At 48.3% G+C, this 22,443-nt stretch overlaps 1 protein-coding gene across 1 annotated transcript in view; it reads left to right on the top strand.

Annotated features, from left to right (window-relative positions):
- Positions 1 to 22,443, top strand: part of COL6A6 (collagen type VI alpha 6 chain) — a 339,806-nt gene that overhangs the window by 119,592 nt on the left and 197,771 nt on the right. The window contains 1 exon segment of the mRNA XM_029589350.1: positions 11,122 to 11,730. Within this exon segment, the coding sequence (XP_029445210.1) occupies positions 11,122 to 11,730 (609 nt within the window).

Here is a 22,443-nt window from a genome sequence, read left to right as displayed (position 1 = left end):
CCCTTTAAAAGAAGAAGAGAGAGCTGGCCTCGCTCCCTAGGAAGGAAGCAGGAAGTGCAGGACCATGGACAGCAGCCATGCTACACGCTGGAGATTGCAGGAGAAGAGCTAGGCCATGAACCAGGCCTAGCACGTTGGAGGTGGCTTCCCTGCCACATAAGGAGGATCGCTGGCAGCTCCAGCCGCCAGGAGAGACCGGGGATGCAAGCCGTCTCCCACGGAGGGTCCAAGGTAAGGTCGGTGGCCTCCAGGCCACATAGAAATGCCTTCGGTGGTCCCTGGACCGCAGGGAACACCCACAGCGATCCCCTAAACACAGGAGGTGCCTCAGCGCGGCTCCTGCTGCTTGAGAAGAATACTGATGGCCTCCGAGCTGTGCCGGGTGACATTGTGCGGCTCCAGCCACGTAAAGATAGCGTTGGCAGCACCGGGCAGCAGGATAAAAATAGTAGTGCGGCTCCTGCCGCTTGAGAGGGTTGTCAGCAGTCTCCTGACCGCATTACAGGCAGAGCATGGCTCTGGCCGCAAGAGAAGTACGTCAGTGGCCTCTGGGCCATGTGGAGGGCACAGCGTGGCTCCAGCCACAGAGAAAAAGAAGAAAGGGAGGTGGAGAGGCGGTCTGTGTCTCCTGCCACAGGCCGAATCGTAAGATCAACATTTAATCCTTCTCTCTGTTTCCTGTCTTTTAACCAGCTTGAAATCCATAAAAGGACATCGCCTCCTATTCCATGACTTTTTAGTTTTCTTAGAAGCCTTTCATGTGGGACTTTGTCGATACCTTCTGAAAATCCAAATACACTACATCTACAGATTCACCTTTGTCCACATGTTTATTCACCCCTTCAAAAAAATGTAGGAAATTTTGTGAAGCAAGACTTCCCTTGGGTAAATCTATGTTGGTTGTGTCCCATGAAACCATGTCTCTCTAAATGTTTTGTGATTTTATTCTTTATAACAGTTTCTACAATTTTTCCCGGCAGTGAAGTCAAGCTCACCAGTCTATAATTTCCCGGATCACACCTGGATCGATTTTTAAATATAGGGGTTACATTGGCAATCTTCCAGTCTTCAGGTGCATCAGATGATTTTAATGATAGGTTACAAATTAATTGAAATAGGCCTGAAATTTCATGTTTTATTTCTTATAGAACCCTGGAGTGTATACCATCTGGTCCAAGTGATTTACTACTCTTAAGTTTGTCAATCAGGTCTACCACATCTTCCAGGTTTACCGTGATTTGGTTCAATTCATCTGAATCATCACCCATGAAAACTTTCTCCAGAATGGATATCTCTCCAACATCCTCTAGCAGGACTGGGAATCACACACTACATATATGCAGAAGACGTTCAACTAATTCTACCAATTGATGTTACAATTGAGAAAACATTAAATCTAGCTAATATGTACCTAGATATTATCAAACAGCTGTTAAACCAAATGGGACTAGTTATTAACATCGAGAAAACAGAATTTCTACACTTAGAACGGAAAAACATCGAGGTCATCCAAACCCCAATTATACTAAAAAACAACCAGAAAATAGAACTATCCAAAAGATATGGAACCTCGGAATAATAATGGACACAGAACTCAGTCTAAAACAGCACATATCACTAAAAGTAAAAGAAGGTTACGCAAAACTCATGATTCTCAGAAAACTAAAGCCCTTACTAACACCTGTAAATTTTCGAATAGTGCTCCAAGCACTAATATTCTCTAGGACTGACTACTGTAATGCCCTCTTACTAGGACTCCCACCACAACGTTAAGACCACTTCAAATACTACAAAACACTGCAGCAAGAATATTGACTGGTAAAAGGAGGGACCATATCACTAAAACTCTAGCAGAGTTACACTGGTTACCAATAGAACACAGAATACAATACAAAACCCTATGTATAATACATAAACTAATTCACGACAAAAAGGCAGACTGGCTGAACACAGCACTACGGGTACATGTCCTACACAGAAACCTGAGATCAGCCAACAAAGCGCTCCTAACCATTCCTTCAGTTAGAACAGCGCGACTAACCCAAGTTAGAGAAAGGGCATTATCATTAGCAGGCCCTACACTGTGGAATACAATGCCGCTAGAGGTCAGATTACAAAAAGACCTTCAAAAATAGTTTAAAAACCTGGCTTTTTAAACAAGCTTTTTATGAAGAGAAAGGAGAATAGAAAGTATGCAGGATCAGGCAGAAGATCACCAGCATACAGCACTGTTCTCAACATATGCGTTGTAGTAACTTACTAGTTTATCTCACGGCTAACTTAATAGAATTAAACAGAACACGAGATTTATACCTGTAAATAAGTAACTTACATGTATATATGGGCAAGATTTACCTCATTCAACAAATACAATTTTTTACAACATGATGTAACCGTATCTAGTGGCACTTCTTAGAATGTACTACCGTACACATTTAACAATTTTAATTTATGTGCCTGTATGTAAACCGTTGTAATGGTATATAACTTAACGACGGTATAGAAAAGATTTTAAATAAATAAAATAAATAAACACCGAAGCTAAGAAATTGTTTAATTTTTCCATGATGGCCTTACCTTCTCTGAGTGTCCCTGTAGGGCAATATCTCCTGTTTATCAATGATGCTCCAATTATGACTTATAATAGCCATGCACAGGATAATTACTGACAGGCCCAAACTCTGCTACAGCAGGAAAAGGACTTTTACCCAAGTGAACTTTAAACTGCCTTGCAACAGTGGAAACTAGAGGCCTTGTTCTAAAGCAGTATAGGAGGCCTTATAAGATATGCCTGTTTGCCAGTCCTGTGCGAATAAAGAAAGACAGAAGAGACAATACGACTTAAGATCCTAAGCAAGTGTCAAGGATGTTCAAGGGGGGAGCAGCCTGGGACAGTGCTGACACTCTGACATGCAGCTAGGACCTGCAAAATGTCAGGACCCTCCCAAAGTAATGGGGGGGGGGGAGAAAAAGACTTGCAATGTGGAAAGAGAGCTTATGCATATTTATCAGCTGGGAAGTATAAGACGGGGGGCAAGAAGGAGAAAGAGGCCAGAAAGGAAGGAAAGAAAAAGAACCTCCTGGCAAAGTGACCCGGAAGCCAAAACGGTAACAGGGAGGCAAAGCCAGAGGCCCCCAGAAGAAGTGAAGTCCCAAATCCTGAACACAGAACTGGGCAGAAAACCCTGAGTGTGAGAACCTGTGCTGAGGTATCCCTGAAAGCAAAAGGAGGGTCTGAGACCGACCAGATCTCCCTGCTATCCTGAAGGGTGAAAACCAGCCAACCTGCTCTTCTAGCCAAAACAGGAAGCAAGCCTCTCCCCTGCCCATGCTCTCCAGCTAGCACCTGCTTCAGAGGTGAAGAGAGGAATCGCCAGAACGTTGGAATCAGGAGTAAGTAAGTTAGCCACAAATATTCATATCATAAGCAGGCTAAGGTTTATGGCATGTTTTGTTATCACCCATGATACAGAACTTTATTTAGGGAAAATTGATGCTTAGTAGCCAGGATGTTAAAGATAACATTTAGAAAATAGCAACAATACCTATGTCCTGCCAAATCTGATAACTAACAGTCTATTTTCGAGGAGCATACATGTTGTTTTTTTCCCTGACTTAGGATCACCAGGAAGGTGGGAGGGCAACTAGCAGTGTCTTGTAGCAGACAGATCCCTGCACCCCCACTCCAACCTACACCCTCTTCCAGCCAAAGCAGGAAGCAAGCCTACACCCATTTAACCCCTCAATTATCCAACTGTCCAAACAACTCCCTCGCAGGCTTTCTGCTTTGGATATATTTAAAGTTATTATTTTGAGTTTTTGCCTCTATGGCCAACTTCTTTTCAAATTCTCTCTTAGCCTGTCTTATCAGTGTCTTACATTTAACTTGCCAAAGCTTATGCTTTATCCTATTTTCGTCTGATTGATCTTTTTTCCAATTTTTGAATGAAGATCTTTTGTCTAAAATATCATCTTTCACCTCACCTTTTAACCATGCCAGTAATCGTTTTGCCTTCCTTCCACCTTTCTTAATGCATGGAGTACATCTGGACTGTGCTTCTAGAATGGTATTTTTTAACAATGTCCCCACCTGTTGCATACTTTTTACCTTCTCGCAGGACAAGCAGGATGGTAGTCCTCACATATGGGTGACATCTTCAGGATGGAGCCCAATCACGGAAAACTTTTGTCAAAGTTTCTAGAACTTTAACTGGCACCTACTGGACATGCACAGTAATGCACTGACCCTGCATCCAGCAGGGATCCCCCTTCAGTCTTCTTTTTTCCATGCATCAGTAGCCACGCGGGTTAAGGAGCTCTCTTGAGATTCCTGACAGGAATTTTACTCACGGAACTTCTTTCAAAAATTTCCAAAAAATTCTACCCCATAGGGGTCCCCCTATTGATATCCATACTCCGCGGTTGAAAGGTAAGGTTTTAACCTTGTTGCGGTCGATTCCCGTCGAGTTATCCTTTCGGGGCCTACCGGCCATTGACCGCACTGCGGCTAAATTTTTGACTGAGTCATGGCATTGGGTTTTTGTCAGTGCCTTGATTGTACTCGAACAATGTCCATCACTGACCTACACGGGGTCTGTGTTATGTGTTTGGAGTCCGACCACGATGTCCTAACTTGCACCAAATGTGCCCAAATGACATCGAAGGGCCGTAAGGCTCGTTTAGAGAAAATGGAGTTTCTCTTTCAGTCAAAAACCCCGACTGGATGGATAGCTTTGACTTCGAGCCGGTGCCATTGACCTCTCGCCAGCACTGGGTCACCGCTGCTGCCCAACCGGCGTCATGTAGGAGAGGAACGTCAAAGTTCGTGGCTCTCACTGCAGTGGAGGAGAAGGGCTGACTGCGGCTCCTGCCACGAAGGTGAGTGCCTGCTCGTGGCTGGACCCGCGGGCAGGAGTATAACACAGATTTGCAGGATCTTTACCTAGTTTTGGCAAAACTATTATAGCAGCTACTTTCATTGTGTTGGGCATTACATCTTTTTCAATCATATAGTTAAAAAGCTCTTTTAAAGATGGGGGTCACCAAACTTTGAAGTCTTTTATAAAAAAAAAAAAAAGTGGTGGAAGTCCATCTGGACCCAGTGATTTGTGCAACTGCAATTCGCAGATTGCTTGGAGAATCTCCTGTACTTTAATCTGGCTGCTTAATTTTATTAGATTATTCTCTGTTAGTTGAGAACGTTTGAAATCAGCAAAAAATTCTCTCATTTTTATACTCATTATGAGATTCAGCAGTGTAGAGTTGTTGGTAAAAATTTGTAAACATCTCCCCAATCTCTGCTGTGGATATAACCCAGGCATTTTGATCATTTCTAATACCACATATAAACTTAGAAGCCATCTGGGCCTTTGCTAAATTTGCCAACATGCACCCAGATTTATTGACATATTGAAACAATTTATGCTTAAAAGCAAATAACGCTCCTGACGCGCTTTGGTGCAGGAGATCATTTAATATCTGCTGTGTGTTTCTAAATCTAATAGACCATTCGTCAGCATGCAATCTGTTCGTTTGATTTTTATAATAGAACAGTTGTTTTTCTAGTTCTAATATGTCCTTATTCCTCTTCTGCTTCTTAGTGGCGGTATAACTGATGATCTCACCTCAAGTACAGTCTTAGCTGTGTTGATTATTTGTGTTGATTATTTGCTGTTGCAAATTGCTGCCATTTTTCCTCTAAAAAGAGTTTGAAATCAAGGTCACTACTTAGCCAAACTGGGCATATGCCAGTTTACTGATGAACTTGACACCGTTTGGCTCGCTATAGTGCAGGGCAATGGTCCAAAATGACTAAAACCCCAATTGTAGAGACCCTCACTTGGTCAAATAGCTTAACAGAGTAAAATATAGTCCATTCAAAACTCGGAGGGATGCACCCTAGCATAATGAGTATAATCTCTTTCTGTGGGATGGAGAACCCTCCCTATGTCCAATCAAGATAAATTGTTGCAGAGAATTGAATCCCTTTACTTACAGATAGATTCTGAACATTTATCTAAAGTGACATCCCCGCACCCCCCCCCCCCCCCCCCCCCACAGTATCATTGGTACAGATCCAGGTGCCAATAACTGGGTTATCAATGTGGTGAAAAAAGAATGCTCAAAATGATTTGGAGCATATATTGAGGCAACAATAATAGGTTTCCCAAAAAGTTTCTGTTCAACCTTATTGTACTGACCTTCATCTGCACAATATTTTTCTAGTACAAAAGACAATTTGATGGCAACTCCATTGTGCGTTGATGTTCCCAAGGAATAGAATCATTGATTATACCCATGTTTCCTCAATTTTTTGTATTCCTCGTCATTCATAAGGGTTTCCTGTAACAATACCATGTTGCTTTTAATCTGTAAATATGTGTGAGTACTTTTTCCCTTTTTATGGGGGAGTCCATCACTTCCACATTCTATGTCACCTGTTATGTGCCCCGCCCGCAGCCGTCCCGCCCGCGGGCCTGCTCACCTTCATGGTTCCATAGTGGGTCCCGGGACAACCTCCCTCGTGGTAGTAGCCAGTCCTGCCAGGCCCCGACGTCCTACAGCGGCGGTTGCCGGGCCTTCCACTGCACGCCAGGCCTCATGCCTAGGCTCAGCGTCCTCAGTCATGTTAGCCACGCCCATACGTGCGTGGACTGCCCAGATTCATGTAGGGCTAAGGGCGGGTCCTAGCTCTGTGGCGCATCCTGATTGATTCCTGGATATAAGGAAGTTCCTGTCTCTGCTTCCTTGCCTTGGCAATCGGGTCGGTTTGTTCTAAGATTGCCTCCGCATTTGTTCCTGTTCCTACTTGTTCCTAGTCTCGTTCTAGGATCCTTCTGTTCCAGTTCTGTTCCTGACTTGTTCCTGCATCCTAGTTCCTGTGTCCTGCTTGTTCCTGTGTTCGTCTACCCAGGTAGTACCCTCGGACTGACTTACTGGTACTGACTTCAGCTTGCTCCTGACCTGTCTGCCTGCCGCCTGCCTCAAAGACCACAGCTTGTTCCTGACCTGCCTGCCTGCCGCCTGCCTCAAAGACCTCAGCCTGCCTTTGACCTTGTCTGACCTCCGGTACCTGACCCCTGCTTGCTGACCATTCCTCGGACTGACCTCTGGATATTGACCTTTGCCTGCCTGACCTCATCTCCAGATTCTGGCTCTGTTCCTCGCCTTGTCATCACCAACTCTGTTCTGCTTCTCCTTGTTCCAACCAGCAGCCACTTTTGAACCCGATCGCGCTCCCCCTGTCTCCGTGGGCACGCCGGACTTTCATTTTCTCAGGAGACCCTGCGAGGCCCACCTAAGTCCAAGTGGCCCGGGTCCCTATGGGCTCCTCCCAGGGGGACCTCGGACTTCCAGTGGTGAAGCTCTTCTCAGCCTCTGTCTCCTCCAGCGCTCCGCCCCCTGGGGCAGTTACCTCCTGTTCCCTTTCAGGAGGCATTCCATCTCTGCCCCAGGACAAGGGTCCACCCCCGAGCGCAACATCACCTATGTCAACTGATTATTCATTTTAGTAACTTGTATATATGTAGGTATTTGTACATCTCCCAACCATAGTGAATTTACCAATGATCATTGCAACCAATATGCTGTTAGTCCTTAGAGTCATAAGTATCCCATGGTTTCGTATTATGTAGCAAATTATCATAACTTTGTTACCAGAACTTCGGTATATAAAACTGTTAAATAAAATAAATAAATCTCCCCAATATTCCTTTTATAAATCCATTCCTTTGCCTTAGTCAACCAGGTCTCATTCCTCTCCCAACCATCCTAAATTTTTATTCCCCTCCTCCCTCTACCCTTCCCTGCTGAGAGCCTAAGGTACATCACCTCCCCACTCCCCTTCCTACTCCCCCCCAAACCATGTGCAACCAAAGCATTGCTCTCACAAATGGAGAGCCCAAGATACATTCGGATGGGCTTGGGTATCATCTCTCCATTACAAACAGAGTAAGCATTGTTGTTATACAAAAATAAAGAAGTGCACAGGTAGTACAAAATTCCATGGGCCAGAAAGGCTACCTCTGTGATAGGAACGCAGAAAAATAATCCCAGATTCAACCTAGGACTCAGTTTAAGTATAAAAGATTTTGAAATGGAACATTTTTTCTCAATTTTTCGGCATGCGCAAAATTCTGAGCTCTTCAGATTTACTCAATCCACTCAATCCTAGGTCGTAAAGAATTGAAAGTCCGCAACTCGTTTCCATGTTTCTCAGGTGAATTAACATTTTAAGGCTCACGAATCATTTATAGAGCATTATGATTAAGAACCGCACACCAGCACCAATGATTACTTCCAGCTAGTAGTAGAGTCTCAAAATCTCATCTCCGTCACTACTCAACTAATGCTGATTAAAAAACGAGCTCCCAGTAACTCCTTGTTAGAAATAGCAGATCCACTCTATATGTTTCAAACTTTTTCTCAGAACTTCTTTCAAAACTTGTGTAGAAACAACTTTGAAGTAATTAGCACCACCAAGAGCGGGGCAGACCACATCTTCCTGTATGAAAAGCCCTGTCATATAGCATCTACAAACTTTTTAGTGGCATCTAATTTGTCAAAACTTGTAGCGAACCCTGCTTTACAGACTCTTAAAAGAGCAAGGAATTGCAGAGCAAAGTGAATCTGCCTTTGCACATGTACAGAGCATAATGGTGTAAACTCTTTTCAGTGAGACCTTAGACAAATAGTCTTGAAAACATTGAATTTGCTGATTTTGATAATATATCTCTGATTTCTTGTGGTAAGTCTGCATTATAATTGGTTTATGAGCAAAATTAAATACTTTCGTTATGACAATTTGAGGGCGCATATCGCCATCTTTGTTTACTCTCAGGTCGTGGGCCTGCTCAATAACCAAATTGTCCTGCAGCTCTGTCAAGCCCGAAACATCAGGGAGCCATGTGGCCAGAACATCTGCTAAGGACCTTTCAGAAATATTTTCTCCTAGTCCCATGAATTGTAAATTATTTCTCCTCGATCTGTTTTCGAGGTTATCTATTTTGTCTTCTTGACTCGCAAGCTTTTTTTCTAGTAGTATAGGCCACTGAATCATCTCCATTATCGAAACTCTGCCTTCTATAGCATCTAACCTCGGGCAGAGGTCTGAAAGAGAGGATTTTAGATCAGCAATTTGCTAGGAAATTGTACTTAATTTTTCAGTCAGAGCTACTCTGACTGTGAAGTTTAACTCTGATATCATGGCATCATCAAAAGAGCTGAGTGCCGAAGTTTTCTTACCAGCAGCCATTTTATGCTCTAGAGATCAAGGTTTTTCTTTCTCCTTTCTCCCCACTTTAATCAGCATAAAACCTGGGAATTTTTGCATATATTTGTTGATCGATATATACTCTGTCTGATACAGTCGGATAATTATTTTTTGCCACTTCAAATGATGGAGCATGATTGTCAAGGGATGACACCTGGAGTCCAGTGACTATCATCTGCCAGGTTCACCACATCATGTGACTCAAACAAGAAACTCTTTGCAGAATAAAGCATAAACAACAGCATTAAGAGAAACAGGGTGCTATGGAAGCAGGACACTGTGAAAGCAGGACAGCAGTGAACAAACAGGAAAGCATCTGTGGAGACAGTACAGCTAGTGCGGCGGAGAGAATGTAATGTCTTCATCTTTGCGTGCTTCACCCCAGTACAGGCTAAAGTTCATCTTCCCAGAAAGTGATTATGTGGGAAGATCTTACAACATTGCGCCAGCTGAGTATTAAAACAAAGTAGTTAAAAATTAGATTGCTGCAAATAAAACACACTTAAAGCATTTCATCTGTTTGAAACTAAAAGCATTCTCATCACTAATCTAAAAAAAGCTTGCAGCTACTGAATTATGTAGGACCAATGGAGTGGGAAAAACTCATAAATGTAGGGGGGTCTGGGCACTGAGCAGGGATCCCATAGGCACAAAAAAGGCAATTCTCAAAGGCATTTTACATTTACTCAGTGAAGAATGCCATCCTCAAATACAACTAAAAGTATGAATGGCTTCCATAGCACACATAATTTTAGCTACAGGGAAAAAGGTGTTCCTGTTGGGGGGTGGTTAAGTAAGGGGAGGAAATTGGTGTATGTACACTCTATTTCCAAACGTTTTGTGCACTCTTTTGCTCCCCTGCCTTCTCCCAGCTACCCTGACAAATAGCAGGTGCAAAGTCCACAAACGCTTTAAATGCACGCACTTTGCACTTGCTAATATCCTGAGAGAAACAATGCAGCCAAAGTCCACACGTTAAAACCGCCCCTGAACTTTGCATTTACGGGAGCCATTTGAAAATTAACCCCCCCCAGAAAAATAGAAAAACCTTGTAGGACATCTGGCCCTTGATCTGCACTCCTGATGGCCATACTCATGCAAGAAGACCTGCGGCAGGTAGAAGAAATCACCCATGGTCCACTCACCCCTAATAATTGCTTTTCTGTTGCCTTCAGTAGTGCTCAGTGGAAAACCAATTAAATAAAATGTAAAGCTAGATAGAAGAGGAAGAGTGATAAATGTATGCCAGTTTGTTCTTTTTTTTTAAGGGGGGGGGGGGACTGGTTTCTTGATAACTCACGCTTAATGTGAGGTGCTTAGTGTCCAAAACAGCTTGTTGGCATGTTCTTAAGCATCCTCCTACAGGTTCAGACTCAGCATTGCTGTCTTCATGCCGATGCCCTATGTTACAATTCAGTGTGAGATTGTGGTCAACAAGAATTTCGCAGAATGAACTTTTTTCTTTGCGTGGGTCCTGCACTCGCAAACTTTTAAGTGAACTGAGGGTTTTGGGTTTTCTTCACATCATCAAGCTATATACCCTTCTGTCATATTTATTTATTTATTTTAAATCATTTATAACCCGCACTTCCTCACCTTCAAGGCGAGGAACAGAAATATATTCATAAAATCACATTCAAAATCTCACTAAACGCATTGGGTAACTTGGAACCTGTTTGTTTTTGCTTGATGGTGTTACGTATTTTGTTTGTCAGTTGGTGTTTGATGCCCTCAAAACAGAAATTCCAGAAACGATGGCACGGGAATGTGCCCATGGAGCAGGCAAACAAAGAAAAATTCATGCATACAGATTCTGCAAACATTTAAATATATCTTATGTTCTCCTCCAGTTTGCAGAGAGGCCACTGTTGCCGATATTGTCTTTTTGGTCGATGGATCCTGGAGCATTGAAACGGAAAACTTTAAAAGGATGAAGGAGTTCTTATATATCCTGGTGAGCAGCCTTGATGTTAACCAAGATAAAATCCGCATAGGCCTGATTCAGTACAGTGACACACCACGAACTGAGTTCTATCTGAATACTTACAGCAGCAAGGAGGAAGTTTTACAGTCTATACAGGCTTTGCAGTACAAAGGAGGGGGCACAAAAACTGGACAGAGCCTACAGTATATGCTGGAGAATCACTTCACGGAAAGAGCCGGGAGTCGAGGCAAGGAAGGCATCCCTCAGCTTGCAGTGGTAATAACCGATGGGCAGGCTCAAGATAATATCAGCGAGCCAGCTAACAACGTGAAGCATGCAGGCATCATAGTGTATGCCGTGGGCATCAAAGATGCTGTTTTGGCTGAACTGAACGAGATAGCTAGTGATCCCGATGACAAGCATGTCTATAACGTGGCAGATTTTACTGCTCTGGAGGGCATCTCTCAAAACATGCTACATGTGCTTTGTACCACAGTGGAGGAAGCAGTGCGACAGACCAACCAGATCTCCCAAGGTAGGTTGTATCATATTTCCATCTGCTATGACCATGGCCGTATTTAGACTGTGGACCATAAAAGAAGACTGATGGTTGACTCAGAGAAAGGTTAAAGGATAGTCAAGTTTCTCTGGGGCTGATGGTGACCAATCAGTCGAGGAGAGAGGAGGACTATGAGGGCCTGCCTTCTCAGGAGCGCGCTCACTTTAATGCCAGTGAAAAATGAGGTGCTTTGGTGCTAATACCGGTACAAAAAGAATCATGGAACTTTATCCTGATCCTTAAATCCAGCTGTTAGGTAGAACAATCCCACAATCCTTTTTACAATAAGTTCTTGCTTGAACCAGTTTTCTGTAAAATTGTTTCCTTTCTGCATGTTGCAGGAATTTATTCAGTACATTTTCAAAATGTTTAGATTGGTAAAATTGGAAGTTAAGCAAATAAGTAGCATATAGGTATGTGCATTAGTTTAAAACGAAATAGAAAAATGAAACAAATAGGTGCCAATTCATTTCGTTTTTGGGGGCCTCAAAATGAATTAAATGAATCCTATTTGTTTGAAATTCAATGATTTCTATAAGCTATTATAGTCAATGGACTCATAGAAATCTGTTAGGATTCTGTGATGTCAGGGGTGTGAACCCTGGGCCGAAGTGAGAGGTGGTACCGCCCATAGGGAGGAGCCCCGTGAGCCTCACTGTCGGGAGGCTAGGTCTCAGCAGAGAAAGGCACAGAATGAATATAGTCTTTATTAAAGAGATAGAAGCACTACCCATGGAGTGGGGGGGGGGGGGGGATGGTGCCAGGGAAAGAGAGAGTCCACACAGGCTCTGAGACACAGGGTTGATGAGATATGTAGTGCCCTGAGGGAATACCTCCATAGCGCTTGTAGTAGTCCGTGAAGCGAGTATACTGGAGAGGTCTCCTGTAGAGATGGTAGTGGCCCGCGAAGTGGGGTACACCGAAGAGACCTTGAAGGAAATGGAAGTGGCCCGCAGGGTGGGGTACACCAATGATGTCCTCTGTAAAGATGGTAAAACCTGCAGAGTAGGAAATGCAGATGAAGCCCTCAGAAGAGGTGACAGCGGTCCGTAGAAAGAGAAGCACAGTCGAGGCCCTAGGTGGAGGTGGTAATGGCCCGCAGTGTGGGGTACATCGTTGAGGGTCCTCGGTTGGTCTGGTAGCGGTCCGCAAGAAGGGGTGCACCTGTGAGGTCCTCAATAGTGTGGTAAAGATCCGTAGAGCAGGCACTTCTGACAGAGCTCTCTGTAGTGATGGTAATGGCCTGCAGCGCAGGGTACACCTGATAAGCACTTGGTAGGTAGAAAGTGATCATCAGGGTGGAGGACTCACAAAGAGCGAGTTGGTTCCAAGAAGCCCCAGGGAATGGAGCAGACAAAGTTCCAGGCATCTGGCCCTCCGAGGAGCAGATAGCCAGGACGAGAGAGAGGCCCCCGAGGAGCGGGTACCTGAGACGTCCACGTCGGAATTGGAACTGGAACGCAGGGTCCTCAGGAAGCAAGGCGGAAATAGCAAGGATGTAACTCTTTGCCAAATCATCTTTGGAGAGGCCAACAGGTTTAAATATCCACAGATCCTGACGTCATCTGGAAGGGACGCCCCCGAGGTTCCCACCATGACGTGGATAAGACTGGCCTGTGAGTGCGCACCCGCGCCTAGAGAGATCAGATGGCAAGATGGCGGTCGGCGGCGTCCATGCCAACCTGGGAGGCCTGGAAGTGGTAGGCAGGTCGTAGGTAGCTAGCGGATGCTGCCAATCTACCCCATGGAGTTATAGGGAGGTGAAGAAAGAGGTAAGCAGAAGTGGTTGCAGCCATCTGCGACCGGGCATAACAAAATCATAGGGAGAGCAACAAGTGTACAGTTAGAAATTGATGCAAAGTTTAGAGCAGGTAATCAGGAGACCTGGGTAGGAAGGACGTGTTGTCAAGGATACAACAGGGATGACATTTGACAGCAAAGCAATTTGCCAATCGGACCTATCTCAGTGCCTCAGGTACAGTGATGCTGATCTTGAAAACTGAACATGTCAGAGTTTTGCTGTGCTTGCATTCTGAAGATGTTGTCTGGAAGTTTCTGCTATTTGAGCTCTTTCTGAGTACAAGGCTTACTTTTCCCAATCAACATTTTTGCTGCTGCCACCATGCCAGTCAGTCACACAGAAGTGGAAAGCAGTGAGGCAGTGCTGCGTATGAAGCTCTGTGTTTCAGATCAGACTTGTATTGCTTGCTGTTCCTTTTTTTTTTTTGCTTTGCAGTTACTTGATGTAGACCTTTGATTTTCTTGCAGAGCTGGTACTGATTTTGTCTCTGCCTAGGCAGTGGGCACAAGAGGAGCATTTAGGGCAGGATAGAGACTGAATTATATATACCAGGCTGTGTTGTGAAGCCTGACAGTGTTAGAGAACAAGTGCCGCCAGCTGTGTGACATTTTTTTCTGCTTCTTTGCTCCTCTCTCAGTGACTTGGTGAAATCCTGCCAATGCTGGCACCCCTTTGCCCCTTTTACAGAGTTGTAGGCTATTCATGCCACTTTTTGTGCCACTATCCAGTCTTGCCAATCTTCCTAGGTACCTTGGAGTTCTTGTCCCCTTCTGTTGATTTCTTTCCACAAGTTTTAAGACAATTGATTAGAAAACCCCCTATTCTGGAGCCCAATATAGGCTGGAAACTACCTGTAACTGTTTCCCCCATTGACTTTAACATTAAATGAAAATGAATCAAACTAAACACTTTTTTTGTTCATTTTGAATCTAAGAGGAGGCGATCCGGGCCCGTCCGGAATCGCCGCCCATAACATGGGCGCGAGCACAGAGACGGACGAGCAGGGGAGGGAGCTGTGGGGGGGGGGGGGGGGGGGGGGGGGGAAGGATTGCGCTGGCGGGGCGCCAATGGGAGGCAGCATCTTTCGAATGCTGCGCTCCCATTGGTGTTTAGGCAGGGTAGCAAGGGGAAAGCGTAGGGAGAGGGTCAGTTGAGACCCAGGCAGCGTAGCAAGCAGAGCATTTCTGTGTGCTGCGTGTCTGAGTCCCAACTGCCTCGTGCGCTTCCCTTTGCCTGGCTGCGGCGTCCCTCGATCATGCGGCGTTCTCGGGCGCAAGCGGCGCCGAAATCGCGGGCTCGTTCCTCCCGCGCGTCTTCGGCGGCTCCCCCCAAACGGCCTCCCTCCCCGGCTACTTCATGTCCTTTGCCGGCTCCGGACCTGGTGAGTCCCGCTGCCCCTATTGCTCCTGCTTCACTCGTTTCCCCACTCGCTTCTAGCCCCGCCCGCCCCCCTCTCGTTCCCGTCTTCGCTGCTGCGGACTCTGGGGAAAGCGGCCCGGAGCCGGATACCCCTCCCCCTAGCATCAGCCCGGGTTCTCACTTCGGCCTTTTCGCTGCCCCTCCAGTCGATGAGGCTCTGGCCTTGCCTGTCCTGCCCGCGTGGTCGGCAGTCCCTCCCCCTCCAACGGCTGCCTTACTCCCGGCTCTCCCAGCGCCATTGCTGCCTCCCCGGGCTTCGGGGCCTTGCCCCGTTTCTTCTTCCCCTGAGGGGAGACCACCCTCTGGATTTCTGGCAGCCTCTTCCACACCTGGGCCCGTCCTTGCCCGGGCACGCCCCCGCGCGGGCCGGTCCCGGGTAGGCCGGTCTTCCGCGGGAGCGGACCCTGCGGTTCGCCATTATGGCGCAGCTCGGCGGCCTTTCCCGCCGCAATCCCCCGTGTCCCCTTCTCGGGGTAGGCGTCGCACCTCTGCCCCTACACTGCCTTGCCCCCCTGCCGCGCCCGCCCCGGCTGTCACGGCAGAGTTGATAGCCGAGGTTTTAAATCACTTGGCCAGGTCCGGGGTACCGCTTTGTTTCCGGCCCTGACGACGGGTGGTTGTGGGTGGTGGCGCGGGCTTTGGCGGATGGCCGCCCATGCCGGGGGTCTCGATGGGCGCCCCAATTTTCCCTGCTGCCACCGGTCCAGCTGCTGACCATCCTGGCGTGTCTTGGCACCGAGAGCAGCCTCTGCCTGCGAGCGCGGCGCGGCGCGCGGGGGTCCCAAGGGGACACGGCGGGCGGCCTTTTTTCCCAGATGCTGCGGAGGACGATCTCCCTGGTCCGTCCAGCCGTGAAGCCTGGAGGAACCGGGAAGCCCAAGGTGCCAGGACCATGGCTGCACATTGTTCGGGAGACGGCGAGCCGTTGACGGCAGTAGGCACTGAGGCCTCGGACCAGCAGACGGAGGGTGCTCTCAGCGATCACGTCGATGAGGGTAAGGACGGGTCGCTGCGACGGGGTTGTCATAGTAAAGGGAAGCGGCGCCGTTCTCGGGCTGCGTCCAGTGTTAGCTCTTCCTCCTCGGATTCGAGCGTTGGTACGGATCAGCATAGTCGGCGGGTCTTGCTAGGGGAAGGTCCTAAATGTGAGGCGGGTCACCCGGCCGTGGCGCAGTTATCCGAATTGTGGGAGGAGGTCCCGACTCGAATGGTTAAGCGTATTCGCAAGCGCAAATTCGTTAATATCTTCAAGCTTCTGGAAGGCAGAAGGGGGGGGAAGAGGTTGTCTAAGAAAGCAAAAAAGCGTCTTAGAAAATCCGGTTCGGCACCGCGCATAGCAAAAAACATCGTCAATTGGATGCGGGGGTTTTTACGGTTAGCCAGTGTAGTCAGTCACTTTGAGCCCTCCCAGTACGGTGCTTTGCTGTCCTATGCGGACAGCATTTTGGGTGCGTTCCGGGATTATGATGGTTGGGCCTGGCTCAACTATGACGAGAAATTCCGAGACAAGATGGCAGGGAACACGTATACGTCCTGGGGCTCCCAGGATATACATCTGTGGTTAACACAGATGACTAATAAGAGCGCAGGTGCTGTGCGCACCAGTCAGCGGAGTACTGGAGCTCCCGTCCCCGTGGGTGCGGTGCCGGCCTCCGGGGCTGGTGCGTATTCCTTTCGAGCTGGGGGGGCGCATAAAGGGGGAGCTAGCTCCGGGAGCGCGGGAGGGGCAACGGATGTTTGTTGGCGCTACAACAAACTTACGTGCCTGTTTCCTCAGTGTAAGTTCCGACACGCTTGCGCCACCTGCGGCGGCGCGCACTCTGCCCTTAAGTGTTCGCAAGGGGCAGGACTCGGGGTTCCTAAGGGGCCCAAATAGTTCACTCTTACTCCACAAGGCAGCCTCCCCTATTTTTGTTCCTGAATTGCTCGCGGGTTTGAGTGCTTATCCGGATAGGATAGCCGCGGATCTCTTGCGAGACGGGTTCCAAGAAGGTTTTCGTATCCCATATACGGGTCCGGGGCATGGGGGCAGGGCAAGAAATTCCAGGTCCGTCTTTCACCTGGCACAGGTGGCCGAGGCAAAATTGCAGGAGGAACTTGATTTGGGGCGTATTGTTGGCCCTTTTGCAGCTCGCCCATACGAGCGGATGCACTTATCCCCGTTGGCTGTCATTCCCAAAAAGGTAGCTGGGAAATTTCGCCTGATTCTGAATTTATCCCATCCGGCCGGGGGGTCGGTTAATGACTTTATTCCGAAAGCGGCGTGCGCGGTGAAATATGCCTCCTTTGATGACGCGGTTGCGTTGGTGCGTAAAGCCGGGCCGGGAGCGTTGCTGGCGAAGGCTGACATTGAATCAGCCTTTCGCTTGCTGCCCATTCACCCGTCTTGTTTCCCTTTGTTGGGCTTCTCCTTTGAGGGCAGGTACTTCGTTGATCGTTGCTTGCCGATGGGCTGCGCGGTGTCGTGTGCGTTTTTTTGAGGCGTTCAGCACATTTATACACTGGGCTACGATCCGGCACAACGGGTGCGCTGACTCGCTGCATTATCTCGATGACTTTTTCTTTGTTGGCCCTGGCGATTCGGATGCGTGTCGGAGGCAGTTGAGTGGTTTTCTCCACACGGCCGCACGTTTTGGCGTCCCTATAGCACACGACAAGACGGAGGGTCCTGTCACCCGCCTCACGTTCCTGGGGATTGAGCTGGATACCGTGGCCATGGTCTGTCGTTTGCCATTAGATAAAGTACAGCAGCTGCGGACCTTGGTTCACACGGTGAAGAGGGCGGCCAAGGTTACCTTGCGTCAGTTACAATCGTTGATCGGCTCCTTGAATTTTGCGTGTCGTGTCATCCCCATGGGTCGGGCGTTCATTCGTGGATTGTCCTTTCGGACGGTGGGAGTGCGGTTAGCTCATCACTTCATTCGCGTGTCCCGGCCTGTAAGGGAGGAATTGGCGATCTGGGAGGAATTTTTGCGCTCGTTCAATGGCGTTTGCTTGATGCGGGAGCGAGAAGTGTCCACAGCCGAGCTGGAGTTGTATTCTGATGCTGCTGGGGCGTCGGGTTTGGGCCTCTATTTCCGCGGTCGGTGGTGTGCCGAGCCCTGGCCTCCTTCTTGGTTCGCTGAGGGTATCGTAAGGAACATTACCTTCCTTGAACTTTTCCCGATTGTGGTGGCCTGACTATCTGGGGGCGGCACCTGGCAAATCGACAAATAGTCTGGTGGTGCGATAATTTCGCAGTCGTCCAGGTGGTGAACAAGCAATCCGCTAAGTGCCCCAAGGTGTCCGCTCTTTTACGAGTCATGGTCTTGTTATGCTTACAGTTGAATGTTCAGTTGCGTGCGCAACACGTTCCTGGGTCATTGAACCTCATAGCTGATGCTCTCTCTCGTTTTAAGTGGGACTCCTTTCGGGCAGCGGCACCTCTGGCAGAACGGCTGGGAGAGCCGGTCCCGGCGCACTTGTGGACCCTTGGCCTGACGACATCTGGGACTTGATCCGGTGTTCCGTGGCTCCGACGACGTGGAGGTCCTATGTGGCGGGGAACGCTGCCGTTCATCGTTTTCTCTTATCCCAGGGCTGGTCCGGGGGTCGGGTGCCCGATTCGGCGGTCGTCCAGTTCATCTTGTGGGCAAAGTCCGCGGGTTTTTCCCTGGCGGCCGTTCGGGGTCAATTGGCCGGTTTTACGTTTTTTCGCAAATTGGCGGGTCACGTCCCTCCTTTGCGTAGTTTCCTAGTTACGAAGCTGTTAGCCGGCTGGGGCAGGGGGGCGGGTGTACGGATGGACAGACGACGGCCTATTCGGTATGGGGATTTAATCGCCTTAGCCTCCGGTCTGCGGACGATTTGTGACTCGGCTTACGAGCTGCTGTTGTTTCGTTTGGCTTTTTCTTGGGCCTTCTTTGGTGCTCTTCGCATCGGGGAATTGGTTGCACGGTCTAAGGCGGCCAGCGATCAGGCCGGTTTCCTGGTTGGGGATGTGTCCGTGTATGCGGAGCGCGTCATGCTTCGCATCCGGCGGTCCAAAACTGATCAACTGGGCAAGGGCGCCGTGATATCTTTAGTCCGAGCGGCGTGCGGGGTGGTGTGTCCGGTGCGGTTGGCGCTGGCGTATGTAGCTCTGCGGCCGGAAGTCGGGGGTCATTTTCTCGTGCATGCGGACGGCTCCCCCCTCACCCGGTATCAGTTCGTTGCTGTCTTGCGTAGGGTGGTGGGCAGTTTTGGGTGGGAGGTTGGACGTTATACGTCCCATTCATTTCGCATTGGTGCGGCTACCACGGCAGCGGAACTGGGCTGGTCGGTTGCGAGGATACAGGCGTTGGGGAGATGGAAGTCGAATGTGTTCCGGGCTTACGTGCGGCGTTAACGCGCGGTTCCTCCCCTTGGCTGCTTCGTAATCTGGTTTTTTGTCTTGCAGATCGGGTCAGGGGAGCATACAGCGGGGAATGTGCCTGGATCGTGGGTCATTCCTTTATTCACCGTGCCTATCGCCGGGCTAAGAAGCGGCTGAATGGCGAGAACTTGAATCTTGATCGTCGACACGTCATGGTGCGCTGGATCGGAAAAGGAGGGATGAAATGGGGGGAGCTCTGTGACATTTTGCAAGGCAATATTGATCGCTGGGGTGTCCCTCGCTGGGTCATCATTCATTTGGGTGGCAATGATATTGGGCACCTGACCTGTAGGGAATTGCTCAAACTGATGCGCAAGGATTTGGCGTCTCTTCTTAATCGATTGCCCCACACTCACTTGGGTTGGTCGGATATGATTATTCGCTTACGCCACCGAGGTGAGCCTTTATGGCGCCATGGCGTCAAAAAATTGAACCGTCAAATAGGTAAATGGTTGGTCCGGGAGGGTGGTTTTTGGATTCGGCATCAGTGGTCTTGGGACCTTTTGGAGGGTTATTTCCTGGGAGACGGGGTCCACCTTTCCGACGTTGGTATTGACCTGTTCAATAGTGCCTTGGAAGATGGGCTGCGTCGGCAGCTGGCTTCTGGGGCCGCAGTGGGGGTACAAAGACTGTAGCCAGATCTTTGTTGTGGCGGAAAACCCGAGCCATATGTTGGATTGTATTCTGATATTGTAATAGAATGTGCGGAAGGGGGGGGGAGGAATGCCCGTGTGGCTTGGAGCTGCTGCACGGGAAGGCCTAAAGAGCAAGGGGGGGGCCGATGCTCAGGCCGCAAGCTTACCCTCGCTGTGACGCGGCGGGGTGAGTAGGGGAAAAAGGGGGGCCAAATGCCTGCTTATCACCGGGCCGCGGTGTAAGCGAAGAGCGGGAGGCGGCGGAGGAAGTGGAGGAAGGGATGTTATTTGTATTGATGTTATGATGTTGGCTCGGGTTATGTTCAATAAAACTGCGGCCTTTTGTTATACCATACAGTTGTCATGTAGTATTATTTACAAAGGGAGGAGGAAGCGAGACTGCCGGAGCGATGGTCTCGGGTCCCTATGTTAGAGGAGGCGATCCGGGCCCGTCCGGAATCGCCGCCCATAACATGGGCGCGAGCACAGAGACGGACGAGCAGGGGAGGGAGCTGTGGGGGGGGGGGGGGGGGGGGGAGGGGGAAAGGATTGCGCTGGCGGGGGCGCCAATGGGAGGCAGCATCTTTCGAATGCTGCGCTCCCATTGGTGTTTAGGCAGGGTAGCAAGGGGAAAGCGTAGGGAGAGGGTCAGTTGAGACCCAGGCAGCGTAGCAAGCAGAGCATTTCTACCCGCCCTCCCTCCCTTTGTTGGGGTTTATTGCTGGTGCTTTCTGTGTACATGTCGCAGTGGCGGCGGAAAACCCGAGCCATATGTTGGATTGTATTCTGATATTGTAATAGAATGTGCGGAAGGGGGGGGGGAGGAATGCCCGTGTGGCTTGGAGCTGCTGCACGGGAAGGCCTAAAGAGCAAGGGGGGGGCCGATGCTCAGGCCGCAAGCTTACCCTCGCTGTGACGCGGCGGGGGTGAGTAGGGGAAAAAGGGGGGCCAAATGCCTGCTTATCACCGGGCCGCGGTGTAAGCGAAGAGCGGGAGGCGGCGGAGGAAGTGGAGGAAGGGATGTTATTTGTATTGATGTTATGATGTTGGCTCGGGTTATGTTCAATAAAACTGCGGCCTTTTGTTATACCATACAGTTGTCATGTAGTATTATTTACAAAGGGAGGAGGAAGCGAGACTGCCGGAGCGATGGTCTCGGGTCCCTATGTTAAGAAATAAATTAGAACCCCCCCAAAAAAGAATTTTCAAACAAAACTAATTTTTTCTTGCTGCACACACCTAGTAGGATGTACGTGCACAAGTATATGTTTGCAAGAGTCTGAAATGTGCGCGCACCAGCAGTGTCACATGTAAATGTGAAAGGGGGAAAAAAGGAGACAGTTTAGGAGCATTCCAGAGTGGGATGTGGAAGTTTGTGCACAAGATGCTATTTTATAAGTGGTATATGCACATCCATTACCAATCATTTGTGTATGCTTTTGCACCTGCTAATTAAGTTGCTGAAGGAAATTCACACTTGTATTTTGTCTTCAGTTTTTGGGTGGGAGGTCTGGGTTAAGCATTGGTGGTGGGATTAGGGTGAATTGCTGGACGGTCTGGGTTAACTGGTGGAGGTGCCGGCGAACAGGTGATGGCTGATATGTGCACAAGTGTTTTCATAAGCAGAGTACACCCATTCTTTAAAAAATACCCACCTCCATGTATAACTCTGGGTTATTGCACTCACATGTTACAATTACATAAAATGGGTAAAGAAAGTATTTGTTTTTCTGTATTGCAAATATGCATGCGTACTGAAACAGATGTGGTACTTTCTAGGCAGAAATACACGGTATTTTATAAAATGCAGTTTCCACCACATAGTTTATAAAATACTGCTGTAACCTTAGCTGCACCAACTTTGCTGACTTGTGCAGTGAAAAATACCCTCCCTAGCCTCAAACTGGAGCAAAAAATGTATCCTAGTTCAATGAAGCCATCATAGAATTATCTCTGACTAGAGATGTTTGTAATAAAGTAAACAGATATCACTGTTGCACTGCGAACAATGTCTTCACTGCAGAATTTTGGAGGATTTTTATACCAAATTAGAATTAGTAGTTTATTGAAGATTTTGTTACAGGCCGATACAGTAAAGCGCGGCCACAGTTACCCCGTTTCTAACCCGCTGTGTACTCACAATTTGGCTGCGTAAGTCTAACCCGCGATTTAACTGCAAGTTAAAAAGGCGCTAGTCGGGGCGCACGTTACTGAATGGGAGGGAATAGCTAATCGGATCGTTTACATCATATACATGCCGCGGGCGGAAAGGGATACACGTCGAGTAAAAGAAGCAGTAAGGATCAGATAGTGAATCGCGGGTTAGACTTACGCGGCCAAATTATGAGTACACAGCGGGTTAGAAACGGGGAAACTGCGGCCGTGCTTTACTGTATCGGCCTGTAACAAAATCCTCAATAAACTACTAATTCTAATTTGGT

The sequence above is a fragment of the Rhinatrema bivittatum genome, chromosome 2 (assembly GCF_901001135.1).
Source record: "Rhinatrema bivittatum chromosome 2, aRhiBiv1.1, whole genome shotgun sequence".
Taxonomy (NCBI): Eukaryota; Metazoa; Chordata; class Amphibia; order Gymnophiona; family Rhinatrematidae; genus Rhinatrema; species Rhinatrema bivittatum.
The sequence above is the reverse complement of the archived record's forward strand: the minus strand, read 5'-3'. Positions and strand labels throughout refer to the sequence as shown.